The sequence below is a fragment of the Triturus cristatus genome, chromosome 9 (genome assembly GCF_964204655.1).
Source record: "Triturus cristatus chromosome 9, aTriCri1.1, whole genome shotgun sequence".
Classification (NCBI taxonomy): Eukaryota; Metazoa; Chordata; class Amphibia; order Caudata; family Salamandridae; genus Triturus; species Triturus cristatus.
In genome coordinates this window covers 448,471,376-448,498,104 of record NC_140592.1, presented here as the reverse complement: position 1 = coordinate 448,498,104, position 26,729 = coordinate 448,471,376, and the positions used below count along the sequence as shown (strand labels likewise).

Sequence of the window (26,729 nt, the reverse complement as noted above, 5' to 3'; positions counted from 1 at the left end):
CCCTTTCCTCCCGCCATTTCTTTGTCCCTGGTTTTTAGAAAACAAGGGGACCCCAATATGTGAACCTGAGGTAGTAGAATATGTTTAAAGAACAATGGTTCAGGGGTGGCCTCAAAGGTCCAAAGCGAAAAAGGTGACCCGGAGCGGGGCACTGTTGTTTGAATGAAGTTAATTTTCAGAACAAAAATGGTGACCCAGAAGGGGGCACTACTTATTACATGTATGAGATTTAAATTCAGTCAGGAGCAGAAAAAGATTTACAAAGGGTCATGTATGTCAGAAAATGATGGAGCTTTATTTGTCAAATGTGCTTAGTATTCAGGTGCTCACACATTAAGTGAAAGAAAGCGTGACGTGAGTAGTGATAGTGAGTTTTAAAAAGACATCGCATTGACAACAATATAGGTGAACTCCACAAATAATTTATACACAGTGAGTGGAGTTCATGTTGTAGAGTGGTCGACGACGTTTCAAACCCAATTAGTGGGGTCCATCTTCAGGACATAGGTTAGCTAGCTGAAAATGAGAGGGGGTGGGAGGGGAAATTGGGAACACATTTAATGGTGTGAAAATAAGACCCTTAAAGTATGCAAATATTTATATTAACAAGTGAAAGCATTCTATTGCTCCCTAATTGACAAATCGGTGGTTACAAATTTTACATTTGAGCAATAAGTCAAGATACTGAAAGTGTAGTACGTCAATGATAGTGAGTTAAGAAAAGCGAATGAAGCGCCAGGGTGATGGAGACTGAAGAACTCTACACAAGTGTTGCCAGTTACGTGGGAAGTGCGCAGAAGTCTACTAACATTTAGAGTACTGCGTAGGCAAATGGGGTGCTTAGTGAGCAATGGTGGAGAATTGTAACTTACTTAATGGCGAAAGAAAGGATCTGTTATTTCAACAGATAACCTCGGATAGACTGATGGTAGTTCAATCTGATGAAATACGGAGAGAAAAAGCTTAAAAACCTAATATAAACGGCACAATTGATGTGGTGCAACAGAGGTGTCGAGATTACTTACAGGGTGTGTCAAGTCTCTATATATGATAAGCATTTGGCTCACTTAGGAAAGTGGTGTAGGTAGCACGAAGACCAAATTAATGGGACATGGGGGCAGTATTCAGATCAGGTGCCACGAAGCACTTGTCACAGAGATGGAAGACATACTGTAATTGTATGCTGTAGGCTTGCAGGGATTTGATCAAGGTACATGCAGCGCAAATGATTAAATTATGAAGGCAGCGCAAATTAATAGTGTGCGAGGGAGATGACTTAATTTACGAATCATGCTGGCAGTCTTACAAAGAAATGCCAGAAGGCGCTTCTAATAAAGGTGAATACTTGAATACTGTGCTCGGAGCTTGCACAAAATTGGTGGAAGGTCTGGCAGTTGGGCAGAAATTTTCCTGTTTAAAATGAAGAAAGAAAGGCATGAAATGAGGCGCGATTTAACAAGGTGGCAGAATTGTTGGTAAAACCACGGGGACTTACTTTTGCGATTAGTGATGCAATCTGCACGAAGCTGTACTGCTGGGCGGTACAGAGATACGCGATGGCAGTGTTAATTTCTAACCAGGAAAAAGCAAGTAATTAGCTCTGAGTAAATTGAGCTCGGGTGTGAAAAGAAATTCATGGGGGAATTCATTATTAACTTACTGTTAATCCTGGCGAGAGGGCAATGAATGGGGGCCTGAAGCCATGAAACCGGTAGCGTCCTCCTGCTGCCATGACTAGCTGTGAATGCAGAAGCTACGTCGAGAGTCTTGTCTTCGTCTGTCAGATTCCTTCTGACAGCGATTCATTTTTGGATACCGAGGCAGTGGCCTCATTACTCCACATTCAATTTGTGTTTGTTAGGCGCTGTTTCGATTTTCTTATTGATGTGTGACACTTTGTCACAGTTGGAGTTGGTTCACAAGGTCAGCACTGTGATAAGCCGCGGGTTGCGGTCGAGTAGGTTTGCAGAAATTTCAGCAAGTTTTATCCCCAGAGTCTTGTCTTTCTAAAGATGCCTTCTGGCGGTGATGAGTTTTGGATGCCTGCCGAGGCGGTAGCCTTCTGACAGTGATGAGTTTTGGATGCCTGCCAAGGCGGTAGCCTTCTGGCAGAGATGAGTTTTGGATGCTGAGTCGCTGGTCCGGTTTCACAAGGTCAGCGCTGTGATGGGACTCGGGTAGTGGTCAAATGGGTTTGCAGAAACTTCAGCAAGTTTCCTGATCAGTGGGTTTTCCTTTTGATCCAATCCTTTGTAGAATGTCTTGTTGAGTTTGCGAAGATGGTCGTCCAACATCTCAACGCCTAGGTCTCTGTGAAGGTCGGGTGTTCTTGTGAATTTAGGAGCACCTGCTGTGATCCGTAAGGCCTTGCTCTGTAGTCTCAGTAAGGCCTTCCGATAGTGGGGGCGGCAACCACTCCAAACTGGTGAAGCATACGTCATTGTAAATCTAATTATTATGGTGATTGCCCGCACCTAGCTCTGCATAGGCATTGACTTGGTCCTCAGGAGTGGGTACAATGCGACCAGTTTGGTTGTTGCTTTCTGGCAAGTCTTCTCTGCGTGGTTTCTCCAACTGAGTTTGGAGTCCAGAGTCAACCCCAGGTAAGAGCTGCTGTTTTCCCATTTGATCACCTCTCCATTGGGGAGGATCTGGGGATGCTTCCTGTTCAGCTTTCCGGTGAATAATGTTGCCGTGGTTTTGTTTGTGTTCTGGGTGATCTGCCAGTCGCTGTACCATTCGGAGAGTCTGCTGAGCGATGTCTCAAGGTTCTTAGCCACTTCTTTTTCGCGGAAGGATTGGGAGATGACTGCCACAATCTACAACGTGGAGGGAGGCTATTTATAGCGCGGATCAGCTGACACGTGCCCCGGAACATAGTTAATTAGGCACGTGAAGCACGAGAGTGCAGGCTGAGGGGGAGCCATTAATTACAGGATTGTTATCAGCTAAAACTGAAGTCTGAGGCGGGAGGTTGCCGAGTCATCAACCTTGCAGTTATCTGTGAGCCATTGTTTCGTGGGACAGTGGCAGAATTAAGTGCAATACTTGAAAATGGCTTGAAATAAATTGAAAGGCATTGAGTTGACTGAGTCAACAGTATGAGGTTTTAACATTTTGTATAAATTGTATTATACATTTGTTTTCTTCGGGCAGAAAAATGTATTTAATAAAAGCTAAGCAATTGTGAAAAAAACTGAAAATTAAATTAAAAAGAAATACAATAAAGCTAGTCTGTGATACTGGTGGAAGCGAATCATAGTCTGTAGATTACAGGATTGTTCATATAGGATAGTCAGATTTAGTTGTCAGTGTTAGCGAATAGAAATTACAGAATGGCATTCCATTCATGCAGAGAGTTCAGTCCATGTTCGATAGTGCGACATTTGAATATCTAGTTGAATTCCAGGTGGCTCAGGATTTCTTGTTGATTGCCACCTCTGTGGTTGGGGAGTAGGCTATCAATCACCTGCCTCGTGAAGTCTGTCTCTGAGTGTCCTTTTTCAATGAAATGTTCCACAAGTGGCGCCGTTGTGATGTTGCATCTGATTCGACTCTGGTGCTGCGAAATCCTTGACTTGATCTTTTGTGTAGTTTTGCCAATATAATGCAGTTTACATGGACATTCAATAGAGTAGATCACGTTTCGTGAATTGCAGTTACTAAAGGATTGAAGAGTGTGCCTTAAGTTCCCAAATTCAAACAGTTTAGTGTTTATAGTAGACCCACATGCCATGCAATTGTTACATTTATAGTGACCTTTCAATGGTGGCAAATTGAGAAGAGGGTAAATAGAGTGGTCTTTGTTGGTCAGTTTGTGGGCCCTCAATAGGTGATCCCTAATGTTGCGTCCTCTTTTGAAGGCAAAGAGTGGGGTGCCAGTCATGAGGTCAAAGGGTGCAAGGACTGCCCAGTGTTTCTTTATCATTTTTGTAACTTTATTGCTGGTAGGGCCAAATGTAGTCACACAGGTGATTCGGGATAGAGGTGTTTTTTCTCTGGGCTGTAGAAGGTGCTCATGATGTGAGTACCAAGCCCGTTTCATTGAGCGTTTGACTAGACATCTGGGATATCCTCTATCTGTCAATTTCTTACAGAGAACTTCAGATTCTTGGAAGAAATCTTCTTTACATTTACAGTTCCTTCTGATTCTTAGGAATTGCCCAAAGGGCAGGCCATCTCTCAAAGCCCTAGGGTGTGCACTGCTGTACTGGAGGAGAGTATTGCATTTGGTAGGCTTTCTAAATAGGGTTGTGTAGAGTTATCCATTAGCACTCTGTTATGATCTCTGTAGAAAGACACCTGGAGCCAGTATGTATTATCAGTCTTCTTTATTCGGTCTCCAGTTCTGGTTACAACTGTCTCTACTCCAGCCAGCCTAGTGTGGTACCAGCCCCACCAGGAGCAGCCTCCCTAGCTGCTCAGCCCATCTTCAACTGCCAACACTCATCCACTCAGACACCCAGGCATTCCATGCATCACAGGCACACCAACATTCTATGACCATCTCACGCTCTGGCTGAGCAGCTAGTGGCAGCAGGGCTGGACTACATGTTATACAATTAAGTAGGGTATAACATTATCCCTTTTTCTCCAAAGCAAACGAAACAAGAAAGTGATAAAACATCAAGGAAGAACTATCAACAAGAAAAATGAATAATGGTACAAATCTCACAGATGCAGACATAAGATAAAACATCGCAGGAGAAAGAACCATTAAAGCAAGAAAAGACGGACAAGATACATACATTTGAACAGTAATATCTCCCATCCCTCCCTAAAAAGAGATTATAAAGAATTTTGAAGCAAGCTTAGCATTACCAGACATACATTTGAAGCATTTTTTTTATCAAACACTGTGACGTATGCACTACAACGCAAAGGGTAAAAGACCCCACAAAACCAATGCCCAAAAGCATAACCTAGAGTAGCGCTAAGGTAGCATACTCTGCAACTACAATCCCCAAGAGAAAGGGAAACAAACATGAATATGGGTCGTCACCCAAAAACGCCCGTGAAGGGATGTACATTAGTACTGCGCGCAACTATTTATGGACTAAACCATAACCCAACCCAGTGTGAGGGTTAACCTAGGTACTCCAAACCCCTTGTAGAGGTTACATACCCCCATGTAGGAGTAACCACACATAAATATTTATGGACTAAGCCATAACCCAACCCAGTGTGAGGGTTAACCTAGGTACTCCAAACCCCTTGTAGAGGTTACATACCCCCATATAGGAGTAACCAAACATAAATACGAAAAGAGCTCTTGACCCCCTAGTGGAGGTTACGTACCCCATGGGAGAAACACCCTTAGACTCTAAGTAATGTGAATACTATAGCTTTTTAACACAATACCACTAGCAAAATGTTATGGGATTATGGCAATCGCCCCAAAACCCATCCCTCCTTTAAGAGATATACCATGATGACCACCCTTAATAACTAACCACCCACCATTTATGGGAAAGCATAACTGTGGCATCACGACAACAAAAGCACTGTACACTAACTTACCAAATAGATAAATACTCTATAGATTTTAAGACCGCACTCTAGGCCAAGTTGCGACATAATGACTTATTACAACACTGTATACATGAATATAAGTAAGTAGTAATACTTCACACTGTAACCTAAATTACTTGAGCATGTTTTCTTTTCCGAAAAAAAATACTACAAATTCCTTAACGCAGACTCAAAATAGTCTTCTCAGAATACACCTAGTCAAAACCACAGTCTTGCAGAGCTTCTCGTACCTCTTGTCCTTTATACTTTGAACATGCCAAAGTCACAAGTGGAAGCCGCCACCCATCTCGTTACTTTACCAAACCTTACCTCCACATAACGATACCAAGGCAAGGCTCAACGGGGTCTATTGTAGCACTTATGCTGACCGCTTGCATAACGAAGTAACAACCGGTGTTACGAGTCTCCGGCGTCCACAGGGTGCAATTTACCAAAGAAACTTGACACATGAAGAAGGATAGAGAAGACCTATATTCGATCATGCTTCCTCTACATAAGATTTTGGTCATTGACGCTTCGCTTCTTCAAACTTTATTGGAGCGCACACAAAAAAAAACACATGCGTGGTTGGCAAAGTGCGTTCGTAGATGACTGAAATGCTTGTATGGAGAATAGACAGCTGCCACCAAACACAAGATGGCTGCACGTAATTATACGTCCCGCCGGATGGCTCACGGCACGTCAAGGCTGGGAAGCGTCCAGAGACGAAAGAACAGCGGGATGGCCAAAACGTCACCGAAGTTCCAATGGTGCCTCGTGCAATGCCTAACAAAGGTGAGTAGCACGAGCCGAAACTTTAAAATTTGAACTAGGGGAGAGCGGTTGAACTGGCCAAAGAACGGGTGGCATGACCAAAACAAATAAATGTTAACTCAAACCCCCACACCCAAATATTGAAAACCGATGGCCGGGGAACCTCTCTCCACCAAACGGCCTCAATACAAGACCATACACGTTAAGCGCATCATCCACAAAAATGAACACTGCTGAACTTGTAATAAACCTAATGTGAGGGGATCACTGCGCCCACGTAGACATGAACCATGGCATATTCCCTGTAGCTCCCAGAAATAGAGGTTGTCTATCGATTCCTTAAGCAGCCTCTTCCCAAAGTAGCACGTAGTTAAAGTTGCTGTCATCCTTTCTCCAGGCTTAGTCAGATTGTGACTACTTAAAACAGTGTGCCTTATTTAGAGCGATGTGGGTGGAACACCAACAACTGGTTGAAGTGAAAACTTCCCCTCCAACTCACGAAATCCTTTCAGCAGAAAACGTTGTAGCAGAAAGCGTTGTGGCTGGAACTACTCTTCCAGCGTTGTGGCTGGAACTACTCTTCCAGCGTTGTGGCTGGAACTACTCTTCCAACACACTGTAGTCCATTAGAAAATGATGTGGCTGGAACACCAGATGCAGTCGTAGTTGAACTACTCCTCCAACTAACTGTAATCCTTTATGTGACACACATTGTGGCTGGAACACCAGATGCGGCTGTAGCTTAGCTACTCCTCCAACTCACTGTAGTCCTTTATGTGGCACACGTTGTGGCTGGAACACCAGATGCGGCTGTAGCTTAGCTACTCCTCCAACTCACTGTACTCCTTTAGATGGCTGTAGTATTCCCAGGCTGTAGTGTCCTTTGGTGATGACACTGCTCTGTGGGGCTGTCCGTTGGTGAGGACACTGGTGGGGCTGGCGCTGGCTTGCCTGGGAATGCTTTCTTTGTAGATGTGTTCCTTTGTTTCAGTGGTTCACCAAGAGTCTCTAGGGTTCTAGTCCGCTCGTCGCCAAAATGAATGTTATGATCTCTGTAGAAAGACACCTGGAGCCAGTATGTATTATCAGTCTTCTTTATTCGGTCTCCAGTTCTGGTTACAACTGTCTCTACTCCAGCCAGCCTAGTGTGGTACCAGCCCCACCAGGAGCAGCCTCCCTAGCTGCTCAGCCCATCTTCAACTGCCAACACTCATCCACTCAGACACCCAGGCATTCCATGCATCACAGGCACACCAACATTCTATGACCATCTCACGCTCTGGCTAAGCAGCTAGTGGCAGCAGGGCTGGACTACATGTTATACAATTAAGTAGGGTATAACACACTCCTAATAGAAAGGTCAAGGTAATCAATTTTGGTGTTGTCATAGTTGTGGGTAAATCTAAGGTCAGGTTGTACATTGTTGAGCCATGAACAAAATCTTTCGAGTTCAGTACTTGTGCCAGACCAGATCATAAACACATCATCTATGTATCTACGCCATGTGCGTATTTTAGGAAGGAATGGGTTGGTACAATGAAGAATAATGCTCATCTCAATATCGTCCACAAACAGAATGGCAAAGTTAGGGGCAAAAATAGCCTCCATAGACGTGCCTTTGCATTGTCTGTAATATTTGTTGTCAAACAAAAAGTAGTTTCTGGTGAGGGCGATTTCAAGTAGTGAAATGATGAAGTCAGTGGGTACCTGGTGAGGAGCTGGGCAGATGTTCGGATGTTTCTTGATGACTTCTATACCTTTTTTGGGGGGGATATTTGTGAATAGGGACTCAATGTCAAGTGTGACAAGGAGCTCTGTTTGGGGATCAAATGGTTGGGACTCAATAAGATTAATCAAGTGGGTGGTGTCTTTCACATATGTGGAGGTGGTATGGACCATGTCTTTAATGAAGAAATCAACATATTTCCTCAGGGTCTCCAGGATAGAGCCGCAGCCTGAGAGGATGGGACTTCCAGGTGGGGTTTCTAGGTTTTTGTGTATTTTAGGGAGGGTATATAGGACTGGAGTCCGCGGGGTCTTGTTCTTGAGAAAAGTGAATTCATTCTTACTGAGGAATCCATCTTCTAGGCCCTTTTCGGTTGCATGAAGGATGAGGTCGCTAATTTCTTTTAAGGGGTTACTAGCTACACTAGCTAGGGGCTTGTAATGAGAGACATTGCCAAACTGTCGGTAGATTTCTTTGTCATAAGCAGTTTTGTCCTGTAGTAGTAGTTCACCTCCCTTATCACATGGTTTTATCACAATTTCATTAAGTGTTTTGAGTCTGTTAAGGCTATTCTTTTCTTCTAGGCTTACGTTAAAAGGTGTAAATCTGTAGTCTTGTTGGATCTTAATCAGATCTCTGAGCACTAGGTGTTCGAATGTGATTACTTCCGAGGGCATAGAACCACTAGGTGGATTGAAGATGGATTTAGGGCGCAGGCCTGTGATGTCTGTTTAGTTGTTTTAGTTTGACTCCCTATTCTGGAATAAAGCTTTTAGTCTAACCTTTCTGAAGAACTGGAAAATTTCGGTTTGTATGTTGAACCTCTGTTGCACCACATCAATTGTGCCGTCTATATCAGGTTTTTACGCTTTTTCTCTCCATATTTCATCAGATTGAACTACCATCAGTCTACCCGAGGGTATCTGTGGAATTAACAGATCTTTTTTTCTCCATTAAGTAAGTTACAATACTCCACCATTGCTCACGAAGCGCTCCATTTGCCTACGCAGTACTCTAAATGTAGTAGACTTCTGCGCACTTCCCACTTAACTGGCAACACTTGTGTAGAGTTCTTCAGTCTCCACCACCCTGGCGCTTCATTCGCTTTTCTTAACTCACTATCATTGACGTAATACACTTTCGGTATCTTGACTTATTGCTCAAATGTAAAATTTGTAGCCACCGATTTGTCAATTAGGGAGCAATAGAACGCTTTCACTTGTTAATATAAATGTATGCATACTTTAAAGGTTTTATTTTCACACCATTAAATGTGTTCCCAATTTCCCCTCCCACCCCCTCTCATTTTCAGCTAGCTAACCTATGTCCTGAAGATGAACCCCACTAATTGGGTTTGAAACGTCATCAACCACTCTACAACATGAACTCCACTCACTGTGTATAAAATATTTGTGGAGTTCAACTATATTGTTGTCAATGCAATGTCTTTTTAAAACTCACTATCACTACTCATGTCACGCTTTCTTTCACTTATTGTCTGAGCACCTGAATACTAAGCACATTTGACAAATAAATGTCCGTCATTTTCTGACATACATGACCCTTTGTACATCTTTTTCTGCTCCTGACTGAATTTAAATCTCATACATGTAATAAGTAGTGCCCCCTTCTGGGTCACCATTTTCGTTCTGAAAATTAACTTCATTCAAACAACAGTGCCCCGCTCCGGGTCACCTTTTTCGCTTTGGACCTTTGAAGCCACCCCTGAACCATTGTTCTTTAAACATATTTCTTTGTCCCTGAGCGCCTCCCGGGGACATCCAGTGGTCTGAAGTCCACCAGTTACTCACTGCCGTTGGCACGGGCCAGAATGGCAGGGCCCTACTCGGCCTGTCGGCTTTCACTAGCTCGCTCTGCCCCCTTAGGTGCGCTTCCTCAGTTCTAGCTGTGGCTGTACCTCCTATGTCAAGGCCCCACGTTGGCTCCTGCATGGGGACCAATCTCTGTGGCCCTGGGTAGAGGGCTCACTTCTCTCTCGGTGATCTCCGTGTCTGTGCTCAGTCATGCGCCTCCCTTTCACCGGCCCCACACGCACTCTTATACCACGGGTCTCGCGGCAACTCCGGAAGGCACCAGACTCACTCCTCACTCGCTCGGCGCCAGTCAACGCACCCGATCTAGATCCTGCTTGATCTTACCCCAGCTGGGCCCCGGCACCCAAAACCGTCCCTCCTCATCCAGCCCTGAGAGCGCCAGGTGGGTCAGCTCTTCTCAGCGCCTGTGCAGTGGCACGTTCTTGAGTGGGGCCAGCCGGTGAGCAAGCCCATTTATCTTCTTGACTGAGCAGGGCCGGTTCAAGCATTTTCCTTGAGCCCACGTTCCAGGCATGTCCTCAGTGAGCCGGGCTCTCGTTGTTGCTTTGCGGCCACCGGCGTCACGCCACTACCAGGTTATTTGTGGGTGGCCAAGCGCAAGGCCCACCTGGCACCATGTAGCAGCCAGACTCGGTGATTTCTGGCCTTCAGTAGCTCATTTTTTCCCAGTCCAGGCTGGACCCAGGTGTGCTCAGGTGCAGCAGGTTGCTAAGTCTTCGCTCTCTGTAGCGGATTTTCCTGTGGATGGTTCACGAAGCCAGGTTTGGGTGACCAAGCCGCACTAGTGTGCGGCCATCTTGCTCGGCAGTTGACCATGCCCCCCATTTTAATTTGTTTTTGAAATAATTACATTTTGTTTTTGTCACTTTTTTCTGTTGTACTAATTGGAGTGGAAATAGTACATTTCACTCCTCAGCAATCCAACACTTTCCCTACTCTTGTGCTGACTGTAGTAAGAACAGTAAATGTAACCCCTCCACTGGCCAACACTTTCCCTACTGTTGTGATGACTGGATTGGAAGTAGTAAATTTTACCCCTCCGCTATCCAACCCTTTCCCTACTGTTGTACTTATTGGAGTGGGAATAGTTAAATTTACCCCTCCACTATCCAACACTTTCCCTACTGTTGCACGTGCTGGAGTGGAAATAGTGAATTTTGCTCCTACGCTATCCAACACTTTCCCTATTATCGTACTGAGGAGTGGAAATAGTAAATTTTACCCCTCCGCTATCTAAAACTTTCCCTACTGTTTTACTTACCAGAGTGGGAATCGTAAATGTTACCACTCCGCTATCCTACACTTTCCCTATTATTGTACTGAGTGGAGTGGAAATAGTAAATTTTACCCCTCCTCTATCCAAAACTTTCCCTACAGTTGTATTGACTGGAGTGGGAATAGTAAATTTTTCCCCTCTGCAATCCAACACTTTCCCTACCGTTGCACATATTGGATTGGGAATAGTAAATGTTGCCCCTCCACTATAAAACACTTTTCCTACTGTTGTACAGACTGGAGTGGGAATACTAAATTTTACCACTCTGCTATCCAACACTCTTTCTACTATTGTACTGGTTGGAGTGGGAATACTAAATTTCAACCCTCCTCTATCCATCACTTTCCCTACTGTTGTACTAAGTGTAGTGGGAATAGTACATTTTAGTCCTCTGCAATTCAACACTTTCCCAACTGTTGTTTTGATTGGAGTGGGCATAGTACATATTACCCTTTTGTACTGGAACAATTTTCCTTCTGTTGTAGTGGCTCAAAGGGCTATAGCAAATAAAACCTATCTGTAATTAATTATTTTTACTAATATTGTATTTATTTGAGATTTGTACATTTTAGCAAGTTTTTAAATATTTGCATTTCATGAAATGGAAATTGTACTTTTTTGATATATTGATTATTATAGTTTGTGTAGTTTTACATAAATTGAGTTAGAAAAGTATATGTATTAAAATATATATTTTATTTTGTATTGTTATAATTCATATTATTGTGTTTTTGTTTATTTAAAATTATATTTCTAAATATTGATGTTTTTCATGTGTGAAATATTTTTAAGTAAATACATAAATCATTTTTAAAATAACAATTTAACAATTTTGAAATAAATTATAACCAATAGTTTATAACTTGTTTTATATGTAGCTATATGTAAATATACATTAATTATTATATACCTTTTTTTAAATATAGTTAATTTGTTATAGTTGTTAAAATATATATTCATAATATTTCAAAAAAATAATTAGTGTTATTTATATTAATTAATATTTATTCTTTTATTTTACATATTTTTTTAACTATATTTAGTACAACAATATTAATTACATCAATATTTGTTTTAAAATAATTTTTTACTTGCCATTATAAAGATATGATGACGATATTATTGCCATCAATATTTTGGCCACAATATTTTTGTACCGCAAAATTTGGGAGTTAATATTCTGTCAGTGAACCCCTTAGGGCTACCTAGGGCCTACATTAAGGGTGACATAATTGTAGTAAAAGGAGAGTTTAGGGTTTGGCATGTGGTTTTAAATGCCAAGTCGAAGTGGCAGTAAACTGCACACACAGACCATGCAATGGCAGGCCTGAGACAGGCTACTTGTGTGTGTGGCACAACCAGTGCAGCAGACACATTAGTAGCATTTAGATTACAGGCCCTGGATATATGGTATATCACTTTACAAGGGACTTACAGGTATACTAAATATGCCACTCAGGTATACACCAATGTCATCATGTTTAGGGGAGAAGCAGATGCACTTTAGCACTAGTTGGCAGCTGTGAGGTGCTCAGAGTTCTAAGGCCAACAAAAAGATACAGCAAAAAGTTGAGGTAAGCAGGAAAAAGTTGGCAGAAGGCGACCCTAAGGGTGGAAGGTCTAACAATGCATTTCACTTCTTTTTTACTAATCGAACTTGCATTGCACCTACTCGGGCCTGGAGGTAAAATTTGATGCTAATTGTTCATGTGAAAATAGTTGCCATTCTTCCTGAATTATTTTTCGGCATGTGATTTAACGACTGATATTTCAGCACGCAGCAAGTCGTGCAATCAGATAGAGTGACGCCAACGCCTAGAATCAGACAATAATTATTTTCTGCGTGACTAGTAATTTGGAGCTATATCTAGATAGTAGCATGTGGACATAAACATTAAACAACCTGTCTTCTCAGTGTGCCTAAGTAACCATTTGTATTTCTTTGCTCCTCGATTGGGCTGAATACTTTTTCCGGGGTATCCATCAGATACATTTTAGTAAAATTATTAGTAAATTTGTCTGTATATGGCTAAGAATGCACATCACAAAAGGCATCCATTAAAATGAAGAATATGTTTATCGGCAGCCATCAAAGAATCTTCAGATTCTTGTGAACTTTTTTCTTTTTTTTTAGGAAACACAGAACCCCGCCAGTGAATTTACCATGAAGAACTTGGTGGCAACTACATTGAACCTTTTTGCTGCAGGAACTGAAACAGTCAGTACCACCCTCAGATATGGGCTCATGATATTCCTGAAGAATCCACAAGTGAAAGGTAAGACAACCTAATTAACTGGGCCGAGACAATCCAGTATGTTACGATGAAGGCCATTTTATTTAATAAAAAACCTAATTTATAAAAAAGAAAGCACATGTCTCAGAGAGCTCGCCATTTAAGTTGCAAACTCACCATGAAGAAAAAAGGCACTTATGGCCAGTGAAAAACAAGTTTTCATTTGTTGTTCATTGGAAAACTTGGTTTGAGTTTTCAGTAAAGATGTTAGAAAACCGCACAATGTCCACTTTTGAATCAAAGAAGGTTTATACGTATGACCTGGAATTTCACCAAGTAAGTGCGAATTTCCTTCACCTCTGTGATGGAGTAACTCGTCCACCAAAATGTAAATCAAACCTGAAGTTCTCAAGCAAGACGGGATTATCCGAATAATAAAGTAAAATAGTAACTGATGTTTCCTTGTACAATACAAGTATCCGAGCACCGTGTACTGTAACATTTATATATATATATTATCTACTGGCGGTCGCCAGTAGATAGTTATAGTTAGGACCGTGTTTCCATAGGAAATCTGAAAATTCTATTTTGAATAACTTTGGCGCCGGTTGACGGATCCTCGCAAAAATTTTAAAACGAATGGGGCGCTCCGCTCAGCTCCTACCCTGGAAGTCTCGGGGTGATTCGTCAAGCGGAGGCTGAGAAAAAAGGGGGGTCCCAAAACGCGTTTTCCCCATGCATTTTCCCATAGGACCTTTAGTCGAAGGTACAGCCCGAACGGCTGAACAGAATTACTTGAAATTTGGCAAAGAGGTAGTCCTCGGGTCAGGGATGTGCCTTTTGCATATATGGTGTCAATCTGTTCAGTAGTTCCTGAGAAAATTGCAGTTAAAAGTACATAAATATCTATAGGCGCGCAACGTGCGCGCACGGTGCCGTGCGCGAGCGTAATTCTGATTGGTGGTTAGATGCAGGCAACATTCGAATCGGTCGAAATCAGGAAGTGTCGGACGCCATTTTGTGTGTGGCAGTGAAAAACAAAGGTGGAGAACGTGAATAGGGGGCTGGGTAGAGAGTTCCTGACCCCCTAGCCTTTGTCAGGGGCCCCTGAAGGACCCCGAAGGGTGAAAAAAACATTTTTTTTTTTCAAAAAATCGCGGGGTGCGCGCACGGTGAGCGCACTGTCGCAAGGTGCACGCACGGTGCGCGCAGGGCAGAAAAAAGATCATAAAAAAAATAGAATTAAAAATCAAATTTAAGTGTTTAGATGTTAGGTGGCTCTAAAAAGAGCCGTTGTGTTAATAGAGGGACAGAGGAACAAAAAAATGGCAAAAATTATAGGGTGCCGCACGTGTGCTGCTGTATCTTGCTCTCTATTAGGGGAATGCCGGTGTCCCCATAAGAGAGAAGAGCATTGCACGCATTGCACCGTATATGCACCCTCTTAAACAGAGGGTGTATATCCAGAGGAACAGAAGCAGGTGAAGCTGCCGCCGCAGATGAAGTGCTCGGCTGAGCTGCCGATGATGTGCTCGGCTGAGCTGCTGCGGATGTGCTCGGCTGAGCTGCTGGAGAGTTTTCTCTAGCAGCTCGCGCATAGCCACAGGATGTACATCTCTAACGTGCCTGATCATAGTGAAGATACTAAAAGAGTATTTCTTTTTAGGATCTCCTCTTGATAAGACACGATCACAAAGAGTGCAGGTGACTTTTGGAGCATTCACCTTCTTCTGCCCCTCTGGAAATGTAAAAAATTGCCATATAAAAGAGTCTTTCTGTTTCCTCTGTCTCTGTCTCACAAGGGCCTCCTGCTCACTCCCAGAAGATGACTGCTGCCCTGCCATTCTCAAGTACTGGAGTACTGGAAAAGCTGCTCAGCTCCTTCTCCCAGGGAATCAGAAGTAATAATGAGGGGAGTGGGTGTGGTGTTGGAAGTTTCTTGAACTGAAACTACTATAAACCAATGAAAAGCGTTATTTCTTAATCACATGACCTGAAACTACTATAAACCAATGAAAACTGTTGTTTCTAAATCACATGACTTGCCGTGCGCGCACGGTGCGCGCCCGGTGCGCGCACGACGTACGCATGCGCACGTGGAGAACGAACGCATGCGCAAACGGAGGAAATCCCTTAAAAAAAAAAAATCCATAGGTTTCACACACGTTATAGTTAGGAATTAGCATTTAAAAAACATTTGAAATTCACTAAAAAAACTATAGGTTTCACACACGTTATAGTTAGGAATTAGCATTTAAAAAACCTTGCAAATTCACTGAAAAAACCATAGGTTTCACACACGTTATAGTTAGGAATTAGCATTTAAAAAACCTTGCAAATTCACTGAAAAAACCATAGGTTTCACACATGTTATAGTTAGCTGGACATTTCACTCGTAAAAAACCAATGAAATTCCCCCGTTATAGTTAGTTCAGCTATCTATAACTCGCGCCCCCGCAATGCACTGCTGATGACGTCACATATGACATCACTGATGACATCACTGATGACATCTCAAATGACATCACTGATGACATCATCCAGTGAATGTGTGTTTCTATAAAGTTTAAATATGTATTATATATATGCCAAGGTGTATTGAAGAATGAGTGGGTGTATAAGTGTCTGGATGGGGGATTTAGTAGGTGTGTGACTGACTGTTTAAGTGAGTGATTACATGTGTCTTACTGAATGCACGGGTTAGTGACTGATACAGACATTCACACAGATTAGTTTATCAGTTGGTGTGTAAGCAGTTGCATGGGTTGGTGAGTAGCTAAATGAGGATCTATATGGGTTATTGATTGGTTGTCTGAGTATCTGTATGGGTGCCTGGGTGTGTGTGTAGGTGCGTGGGAGGCTTGTGAGTCTGTACATAGAGCTTTGAGTGGTTGATTCACTGTGTGTACGGGTTCAAGAGTGCATGTGGAAACAGCTGTATGAGTGTGAGTGTGTGTATGGTGTGTTGGTGAGAGAATGGATGACTCAATGTTACATGTCCAAGTAACTACATATATAAAAGGCAGTGTATGTGAAAGTTGAAGTATATAAATGACTATACTTGAGAGTCAGTGATTGTGAGCGTGGCTGCATGGCTGAGTGTGTACTTGTATCAGTGATTGTAGAAAAGAGTAAGTATGCATTTATTTCTGTTTGAATAACTGATGTGGTGTGTGTATAACTGTATAGGTCAGTAAATGGAAGTGTGATTGACTAGGTGTGTGAGTAACTCTGGTTGAGTGGTGGTTTGTGAGTGTGTATAGATGTATGAGTGCTTATGATAGTGTTGTATTGATGAGTGACTACATCTATGAGTGATTCTATGGGTGAATGAGTGGATGTGTATGTAGACTTAGGAATCACTGAGTGTGTATATAGTAACTGGTATAGTGGGTGTATCAAAGGTTATATTACAGTGTGGGGAGGTGGATCAGATTTTCACATGGATGATGTCATCAGTGATGTCATTTGAGATGTCATAAGTGATGTCATCAGTGATGTCACTGACCATGTCATGAATGATGTAATATGTGACGTCATCAGCAGTGCATTGCGGGGGCGCGAGTTATAGTTAGCTGAACTAACTATAACGGGCAATTTCTATGGTTTTGTATGAGTGAAATGTCCAACTAACTATAACGTCCCTGAAACCTATGGTTTTTTCAGTGAATTTCTAAGGTTTTTTAAATGCTAATTTCTAACTATAATGTGCCTGAAACCTATGTTTTTTTCAGTGAATTTCAATGGTTTTTTAAATGCTGATTTCTGACTATACCGTGCCTGACACCTACGTTTTTTTCAGTGAATTTTATTGGTTTTTTTAAATGCTAATTTTTAACTATGCCTATAAAGTTAGGACATGTGAAGAAAGGGGAAGAAAATCGCAGAAAGAAGCAAGACTAATGCAGAAAGAGGCAACAGAAGTCCAGAAAGACAAAGAAAAGTACAGGATAAAGCAAGAGATGTGCAGAAAGAACCAACAGAGGAGCAGAAAGTCCTCCTGTGCCCCCAACTTTTTAGTGATGGGTGCTGGTGGTAACTGACTCTGACTAACCAGGACCAGAGCCAGTGCTATGCGAAAAGACACTTAGAATACAGTGAAAACACCTACATGCACTAGGGAACACCATGCGTTGGGGTACCCCTGTAATGAGCATGACCTCCTCTGTATTTGCCATGAGTTAGTGCCTGGGTCATTGCATGAGTACATGGGTAGTGACTGGATGATTAGAGTGCTGCAAGGACAGTGCATGGTGATTTTATAACTGCTTGGGTTTTGGCGGAGTGATTGGATAAGTACATGATGCTGTATGTGTGATTGGAGGAGTGCATGGGTAGTGACAGAGGGATTTCTGGAGTGCATGGGTACAACCTGGGTAATTGGAGGATTGAATCAGCACTGTGTAGGTGGCTAGAGGTCAGCATGGGTAGTGCACAGGGGATTGTAGCAGTGCATGTGTTAGTGCCTGGGTCACTCCATGAGTACATGGGTACTGATTGGAAGATTAGAATACTGCAAGGAGAGTGCATGGTGAATTTATAAGTGCCTGGGTTTTGGCGGAGTGATTGGATAAGTACATGGTGCTCGCTGGGTGATTGAAGGAGTGCATGGGTAGTGACAGGGCAATGGCTGGACTGCATGGGCACTGCTCAGGGTATTGTAGCAGTGCATGAGTTAGTGCATGGGTCATTGCATGAGTGCATGGGTAGTGACTGGATGATTAGAGCGCTGCAAGGAGAGTGCATGGCAAATTTATAAGTGCTTGGGTTTTAGTGGAGTGATTGCATAAGTAGACACATGTAACACCAGGCCCCGCCCCCTCCCTTCACCACTGTGCAAATGCGCCCGCTGGCAGGTTTTAATTTGGGGAATTAATTTCCCTTGAATCCTGAGGGTCCCTAGGGGCCAACTAGCCCACCATGTACCTCCAGTAAGCGCCACAGAGCTGTGTTGCAGAGAGGTGGTCCGAGGCCACACCCCTTTTTAAACCTCTCTGTAACGCAACTATGCGGCACATACTGGACGTACGTAGTGGGCTAGTTGGCTCCCAGGGACCCTCAGGATTCAAGGGGACTTAATTCCCCAACTTAAAACGTGCCACAGGGAGCGTTTGCACACTTGTCACATCAGGCCACGCCCCCCTCCCTGCACCACTGTGCAAATGCACCCCTTGGTGCGTTGTAAATTTGGGGATTAAGTCCCCTTGAGTCCTGAGGGTCCCTGGGGGCCAACTAGCTCACCAGCTACCTCTAGTAAGCGCCACAGAGCTGCGTTGCAGAGTGGTGTAAAAAGGGGGCATGGCCTTGGACCACTTCTCTGCAAGGCAGCTCCCTGGTGCTTACTAGAGGTACCTGGTGGGCTAGTTGGCCCCCAGGGACCCTCAGGATTCAAGGGGACTTAATCCCCAACTTGAAACGGGCCACCAGGCACGTTTGCACAGTGGTGCAGGGAGGGGCGGGGCCTGATGTGACAATAGTGCAAATGCGTCCTGTGGTACATTTTAAGTTAGGGGATTAAGTCCCCTTGAATCCTGAGGGTCCTTGGGGGCCAACTAGCCCACCAGATACCTCCAGTATGCGCCAGGGAGCTACGTTGCAGAGAGGTGTTCAGAGGCCATGCCCCTTTTTACACCTCTCTGCAACGCAGCTCTGTGGCGCTTACTGGAGGTACCTGGTGGGCTAGTTGGCCCCCAGGGACCCTCAGGACTCAAGGGGTATTAATACCTTAATTTACAACGCGCAACGGAGCGCATTTGCACAGTGGTGCACAGAGGGGGTAGCGCCTGACATACCAAGTGTGCAAATGCACCCCCTGGCACATCGTAAATTGGGGGATTAAGTCCCCTTCAATCCTGCTGGTTCCTGGTGGCCAACAAACCACCAGGTACCTCCAGAATGCGCCAGGGAGCTGTGTTACCGAGAGGTGTCCAGAGGCCACACTCCTTTTTACAACACTCTGCAACGCAGCTCTTTGGCGCTTACTCGAGGTACCTGGTGGGCTAGTTGGACCCCAGGGACCCTCAGGATTCAAGTGGACTTAATCCCCCAACTTGCAATGCACCAGAGGGCCCGTTTGCACAGTGGTGAAGGGAGGGGCAGGTACCTGATATAACAAGTGTGCAAACGAGCCCTGTGGCGCATTTTAAGTTGGGGGATTAATTCCCCTTGAATCCTGAAGGTCCCTGGGGGACAACTAGGCCACCAGGTGCCTCCAGTAAGTGCCACAGAGCTGTGTTGCAGAGAGGTGTAAAAAAGGGCGTGGCCTCGGACCACCTCTCTGCAACGCAGCCCTGTGGTGCTTACTGGAGGTACCTGGTGGCCTAGTTGGCCCCCAGGGACCCTCAGGATTGTAGGGGAATTGATTCCCCAACTTAAAAAGCACCAGAGGGCGCGTTTGCATAGTGTTGCTGGGAGGGGGAGGGGACTCTGGCGTGATGCCGGCTTTTTTTTAAATTTTGTTTTTTAGAAGGGGGGCTGTGTGGCCCCCCTTCCTTTCCTATTTTTTGGGCCCTGGGGACCCCATCCCCCAGGGCCTGACCCCTAATTTGTTCATTTAATTTAAAAAAATGGAAGAGGGCCGCGCGTCCCCCCTCCCCGAGGCCATTTCCAGCCCTGGGGACCCCATCTCCCGGGGCATGGTCACTATATATTTTTTTAAAATATATGTTTTCAAAGGAGGGGGGCTCCTTGGCCACCCTCCTGAGGTTTCTGTTAGCCCCGGGGCCCCATCCCCCTGGGCTCTGCCTCATTTTATTTTTAATTTTACTGCATGGGGGGCCACATCTGGCCCCGGGGACCTCTCGTTTGGGGACCGTGGGGGAGCCCCAATGCCCCCACGGTCCCTGCCGGCTCCCTACCTCCTGCGGGAGCCGGCATTGCTTTTCCACACGGGGAGCTGCTAACATGCAGTTCCCCATGTGGATAAGCAATCTGCTTTGCTTCATTGAAGCGAGAGCAGGTTTCCCTGCTTTCACTTCAGTGAAACAAAGCAGAGTTCGCTATGGTAGCTCCCGCCCAACCATAGCAAACAGCAGTGTCCCGGGGGTGGGCACCCCAGGACACTGCAGGAGCCGGCCCTGGGGGGTGGTGGTTCCCAGGGCCATCACGGGCTCCAGGAGGGGGTCCGTGCAGCCCCCCTCCCTTCAATTACAAAGCCCCGGGGAGGTGGTCCACCGGGCTTGGGGGTGTGTAACGGACCCCCGAATTTGCATTTTAGTGCCCTGGGGAGGTGGCGGTCCCTGGGCGTGTGGGGGGGCTCGAGCCCCCCCACAGGTTTATCTTTGAAATAAAAACAAGTCCCGGGGGTGGCGGGCCTGGGGCTGCGGGTGGGCCTTGTGCCCCCCCACAAATAATTAATGAAAGCCCCGGGGTTTTGGGGGCCTTGGAGGCCCCCCACACATTTAAAAATTAGCCCCGGGGGTGGTGGTCCCCGGGGCTTCGGGGGCTGCGTGCCCCCCCGCAACTCTTAAATCAAGCCAGAGGAGGTGGCGGTCCCCAGGGCAGTGTGGGGAGATTGGGGCCCCCCACACACATTTTTACAGTGCCCCCGGGACCTGGCCCACCCGGGAGCTTCATTACAATGAAGTGCGGGAGCCCGCGCTGAGTGTTTTTTTATTTTCTCGGCCGGATTCGCGCACCCAGTGTGAATTCGGCTGATTTAAAAAAGAAAATGCTTTCTTGGGCCCTGGGGGTCATTGTGGGACCCCCTGAGCAGGGCTAGGGGGTCAGGGTGTTTCTACCCTGCCCCCTTTTCTTTTTTTTTTTTTTAATCCTCATTTGCCTCTTGAAAAAAAAACAGATTCCATTTGCACACCTAACTGAGAGTAGCCATGCCCCTCTGTGCTTATGTGCTGGAAAAACCGGAAGAGGGAGGGGAGGAAAGGGTGATCCGCTCCTAGACTTTATGGCCCAGATTTTCCTGGAGCGTCACAACCCACCTCCACCTTCCCGCTATCACTCCACTGCATTCCCCCAAGCATCTGAGCACCGATTGGGAAGCATAAATGGAGAAAGACCAGGATAGCTGGATGAGGCTTAGCAGGCGGATTCATTGGATATTAATATTCGTTTTGTTGCTCACACCACTCCAAAGCAGGAGACCAAAAATTCTGATTCTTAAAAGCTCTCATATCTAACCCAGCCACATATTTAATAGAGAGCACCCATTCAGAGAACTTGGGAGGAGATGTAGCTATCCATTGCTTACAGATATCTCTGCGTGCCAGTAGCATGGTATAAAAAAACAGCTTGGATTTACTTTCTGAGGAATCAACACAACCAAAGATAACCGACAGGATGCTTACCTTGATATCAGTGTCAAGCATCTTGGACAATGCCCTACTCACGTCATTCCAGAATGACTGGATCTCAGGACATTCCAGGAACATATGTACATCGTCTTCTTTCAGACCCCCACACTTAGGGCATGCCACATCACCTCCTCTTCCAAACCTTGACAGCCTCTGTGGTGTCCAATAGGCTCTATGGATGGAGAAAAGGTGATTTCTTCTTAAATGCGCAGATTTAACTATTTTAAAAAGCATAGACATTGATACTTGCCACTTATTTTCCAACGAGGGCCCCGGCAAGCATCTTCCCCATAACTCTGTTGGTAGAGTGAAAGTTCCATCCTCCAACTCAACTATCAGCCAATAGATCAAAGCCAGCTCTTTTTTGATGGTTGACTCTTCCATAAGTGTATCTTCCAGAACTTTCTGTTTTCCTATCACCGTAGTAGGATCTTGACACCAGCTTTGTATTTGGATATACTTGAATTTGGATACTTGTTGGTTCGACAGCTGATTACAAATATCCCAGCTTATTAATTGTACTTCAGGCAAAATGTGATTCCATCTAGTTAGGCCTGCCTCTTTCAATGGTCTGGCTAGGGTATCTTTTGCCCAACCCAGTGAGCCTGGTGAGTCCCAGATGGGAGCCATGGAACTACAATATGGTATCTTTAGAGCCTTTCTGACCCTGTACCAGGTCTCTGCCAGACCTTTCAAAATCTTCAGCCTGACTTTCTTAAAGTATTTGGGGTCAGCGTATTTGAACAAAAAACCCTGGCTGGCTCCAGACTCCTGTCTTGACATAGCATCTAACAGTCTCCCAAGTTCCGATGTTGTAGGAGTGTTAAACAGCATTTTTCCATTTTTTAATAGGAATGCCCATGAATAAAATAGTAAATCTGGCAAAGCTAAGCCACCTTTATCTACCCTCCGTCTCAGTTTCTTCCAGGCTTTTCTTGGGCCTCTGCTTGACCAAATAAAACTACTTATTTGGCCTTGCAGTTTTTTAAGTGCTTCTCTTTCAAATGGAATGGGGATGGCATCAAACAGGAAAGATAGTTTTGGGAGAACCATCATTTTTATTAAATTGACTCGGCCTAGCAAGTTAAGCTGAAGATGTGCCCAGATTTTTAAAAGCCCATTAATCTCTTTTTTTGCCTTCTCAAGGTTCATTTTTGTTAGTTTAGAAATATCTTGCGGGATCAAGACTCCCAGATATCTCATTACCTCCTTTTGAACACCTTCCCCCACTTCTAGATTCCAGGACATAATTTCGGTCTTACTTCTATTTACATCATAACCCGATGCCTTCCCAAAATCTTTTGTTAATGCATTAATACTACCTATAGTTTTATGCAGATTAGTTGTATAGATGAGAATATCATCTGCATAAAGGCCCAGTTTCTTATTCCAGCCTTGGAAGTGGAAAGGTATGATCTCAGAATCTTCCCTAATTCTTCTGTCCAGGGGATCTATATACAGATTGAACAGGAGGGGCGATAGGGGACACCCCTGCCTCATACCTCTGCTGATAAAAACTGGGTCTGTCAAGGAACCATTAATTAGCAATCTGGCTTTTGGCAAACTATATATAGCTTCCAATATTCTACAGAAGTTTAAACCCAGATTTGCTGATCTTGCCACTGCTTGTAGAAAGACCCAATTAACTTGGTCGAAAGCTTTAGTGGCATCTAAAGCAATTATCGCTAGTGGAAGCGCATAGGTAGATGCAAGGTCTATTGAGCCTATCAATGAGTGAGTTAATTTCTTTAGGTACCTTCCACGGATAAAGCCTTTTTGGTCTGTATGGATCAGCTCTGTCATAGGACCATTCAATCTATCGGCCAATATATTAGTGAAAAGCTTGTAGTCACAATTTAATAAAGAGATTGGCCGATATGAGTCACAATTTGTTGGATTTTTTCCGGGCTTCAGGATCAAGGAGATATTAGCCTCATTCCATGAAGCTGGCATTTCAGCGCCGTTGATAAAAAGATCATTAAAGATTTCTAAAAGGAAGGGTATTAGTGTATTCGCCAACACTTTATAAACCTCAAAGGGTAACCCATCTAGGCCCGGGGCTTTGGCCTTCTTTCCTTGTCTTAATGCAAGCTCAACTTCCCGTTCATTTATCTCCTGATTCAAAAGCCTGGATTTATCGGCTGTAATCTTTGAACCTTGGGATAGCCATACTTGAACCTCTTCCTGAGTGGGTTTTAGATCTTCTTGGTACACCTTACTATAGTATTTGTGAAAAACTTGTTCAATCTCCTCGTTGTTAGTAATGAGGGTACCTGTACAGTCACTTTGGATCTGGTCAATCCTATTCCTCACCTGTTCTTTTTTAGCTTTCAAAGCCAACAGCTTACTACAGCCTTCACTATATTCAAAGTGAGCTAATTTGCTGGCTTCCCATTTTTTTCAGACTCTATCCCGTAAAAATTTAGATTTTTCTCTCAGCACCTCTTGGAAAAAAGTTCCCCGGACTTCTTCCTCCATCTTAGGGTCAGAGAGGTCTTTCTCTAGGGACCGAACCTTTTCCTCGATTGTTGACACCTCTTTATAATAGTTACGCCTTTTCTCAGCTGCTAGTGTCCCTAACCTGCCTCGCAGAAAGGCTTTGTTGGCGTCCCAGATTACACCAGATGTGGCTGAACCCTTATTAAACAGGAAGAACTCTTCTGTTTCTCTGGTGAGTGTGGCAACAATATCATCATCCTGTAGAATTGTGCGATCTAAAATCCATCTTGATTGGGAAACTTTCTCGTATAACTCTAAATGTATAACCACTGCCGAATGATCTGACAAATGGGCACCCACATGTTCGACCTTTTGGATCCACTTAGTTAAATTACTATCGGTGAGGAAATAGTCTATCCTTGACTGATGTCTGTATTTATAGTTATAAAATGTGAAACCTTTTTTTTTGTTTCCGGCCTTCAGCCTCCAGATGTCCCGAAGTCCCAGCTGAATCATAATTTGTTTGATGAACATCGACATTTTTGGGTTTACACAGGCTCTACTACGAGAGGTCCAATCTAGAGTATGATCCAAGACAGCATTCAATTACAAAGCCCCGGGGAGGTGGTGGTCCACGGGGCTTGGGGGTCTGTAATGACCTTTGACCCTGCCAGCAGGTAGGTCGCCCCCAAGCCTCCACTCGGTCCTCCTGTGACGCTGCCTGCCAGTGCCGCTGCTGCCGAGTTAGCGCTTCTGTGCCGTTGCCCCCTGTCCTTCTGCCTGTGACCCCCCACCCCTGTTTTTCTTCTGTACCCCTCGCTGCTGCTATTGCCTGTGACCCCCACCCTCGTTTTCCTTCTGTACCCCTCGCTGTTGCCATTGCCTGTGACCCTCCACCCCCGTTTTTCTTCTGTACCCCTCGCTGTTGCCATTGCCTGTGATCCCCCATCCCCGCTTTTCTTCTGTACCCCTCGCTGTTGCCATTGCCTGTGACCCGCCATCCCCGCTTTTCTTCTGTACCCCTCGCTGTTGCCATTGCCTGTGACCCCCCACCCCCGTTTTTCTTCTGTACCCCTCGCTGTTGCCACTGCGACCTTGACCCCCCTCCCCCGCTCCCCCCGGTCCACATTCTCGCCGCTGCGTCCTGCGGCCCCGCCCCCTGCTGTCCCTTCGACACCCCGCTCCCACCTCCCAGCTGCTCCTCCCTCCCACTACCCCTTTATATGGAGGCCGCGCAGCAGCCACGCAGCGGACGCGTGCAGCGGGCGCGGCGCTGGCGCGCCGAAGGCGCACCTAAGGCAAGCCCGTCTGCGCCTGTCCGCTCCCGGACCGCGCCCAGGGCCAGGGCCCCTGGCTGGCGCCGGAGCCAACCCACCTGACGGAGATACGACACGCCACCCTCCACGCACTCCACACAGGCCGACAGTCAGCCTGCTACCGAGCCACCCCGAAACGCACCCATGGAACCTTCACCTGCCATGCCTGCAAGTACACCTGCCCCCGGACCAGCACCGAGCCCACCAGTACAGGTGCTAACAACAACCACCTCAAGTGCATCCTGCTCAACACCCGCTCCGTTCACAAACACGCCGTTGAACTCTGAGACCTCCTCGACACAACAGCACCAGACGTCGCCTTCCTCACGGAAACCTGGATGAACGCCTCCTCATCCCCCGACATAGCCATAGCCATCCCAGACGGCTATAAGATCACCCGGAGGGACCGCGTCAACCAAGCCGGAGGTGGCATCGCCATTGTCTACAGAAACACCATCCGCATCACGACCAACACCGACGACACCCTCACCACCGCCGAGCTCCTTCATTTCCAGATACACACCGACCCCAAGACCACCCTCAGAGGTACACTAATCTATAGACCCCCGGGACCACGCACACAATTCAGCGAAACCATCGCAGACTTCATCAGCCCGCTCGCCCTCGCCTCCTCCGACTACATCCTCCTAAGAGACCTCAACTTCCACCTGGAGAACAACAAAGACAACAACACCTCCACCCTGCTAGACAACCTCGCCAACCTCGGACTCAAGCAACTGGTCAACACCCCCACCCACTGCGCCGGCCACACACTGGACCCCATCTTCTCCTCCAGCAAACACATCTCCTTCAGCCACTCCACCAGACTTCACTGGACCAATCACAGCTCCATCCACTTCAACTTCAGGAAAACCACAAGTCACCTCCGCCCTCAACAAGCCCCCCGTAGATGCTGGAGCAAGATCACGTCCGACCAACTCACCACCTCCCTGAGCCAAAACCAACCCTCCAACACCTCGGACCCCAACGAAGCAGCCCGCAACCTCACACAGTGGATCACCAACTGCGCAGATGCCCTTGCACCACTGAAGAACCCCCCGAGCAATCCCGTCAGCAAGAAAGCCTCATGGTTCACCAACGACCTCAAAGACTCCAAGAAATCCTGCCGCTCCCTCGATAAAACCTGGCGCCACGACTAGTCAACAGGAAACATGACAGCCCTCAAGAACGCCATTCGCAAACACCACCAGCTAATTCAATGCACTTTAAAAAAAAGACTAATGCCTGCGCCAAAGCCATTCTTATAGCTTTGGGGGTCTGGAATAGTCAGAATTGTCAAACTCGCATG

At 45.4% G+C, this 26,729-nt stretch overlaps 1 protein-coding gene across 1 annotated transcript in view; it reads left to right on the top strand.

Annotated features, from left to right (window-relative positions):
- LOC146798114 (cytochrome P450 2C16-like) overlaps positions 1 to 26,729 on the top strand; it is a 317,969-nt gene that overhangs the window by 229,587 nt on the left and 61,653 nt on the right. Inside the window, exon 6 of the mRNA XM_085625337.1 lies at positions 13,257 to 13,398. Within this exon, the coding sequence (XP_085481463.1) occupies positions 13,257 to 13,398 (142 nt within the window). The remainder of the gene's footprint in view (positions 1 to 13,256; positions 13,399 to 26,729) is intronic.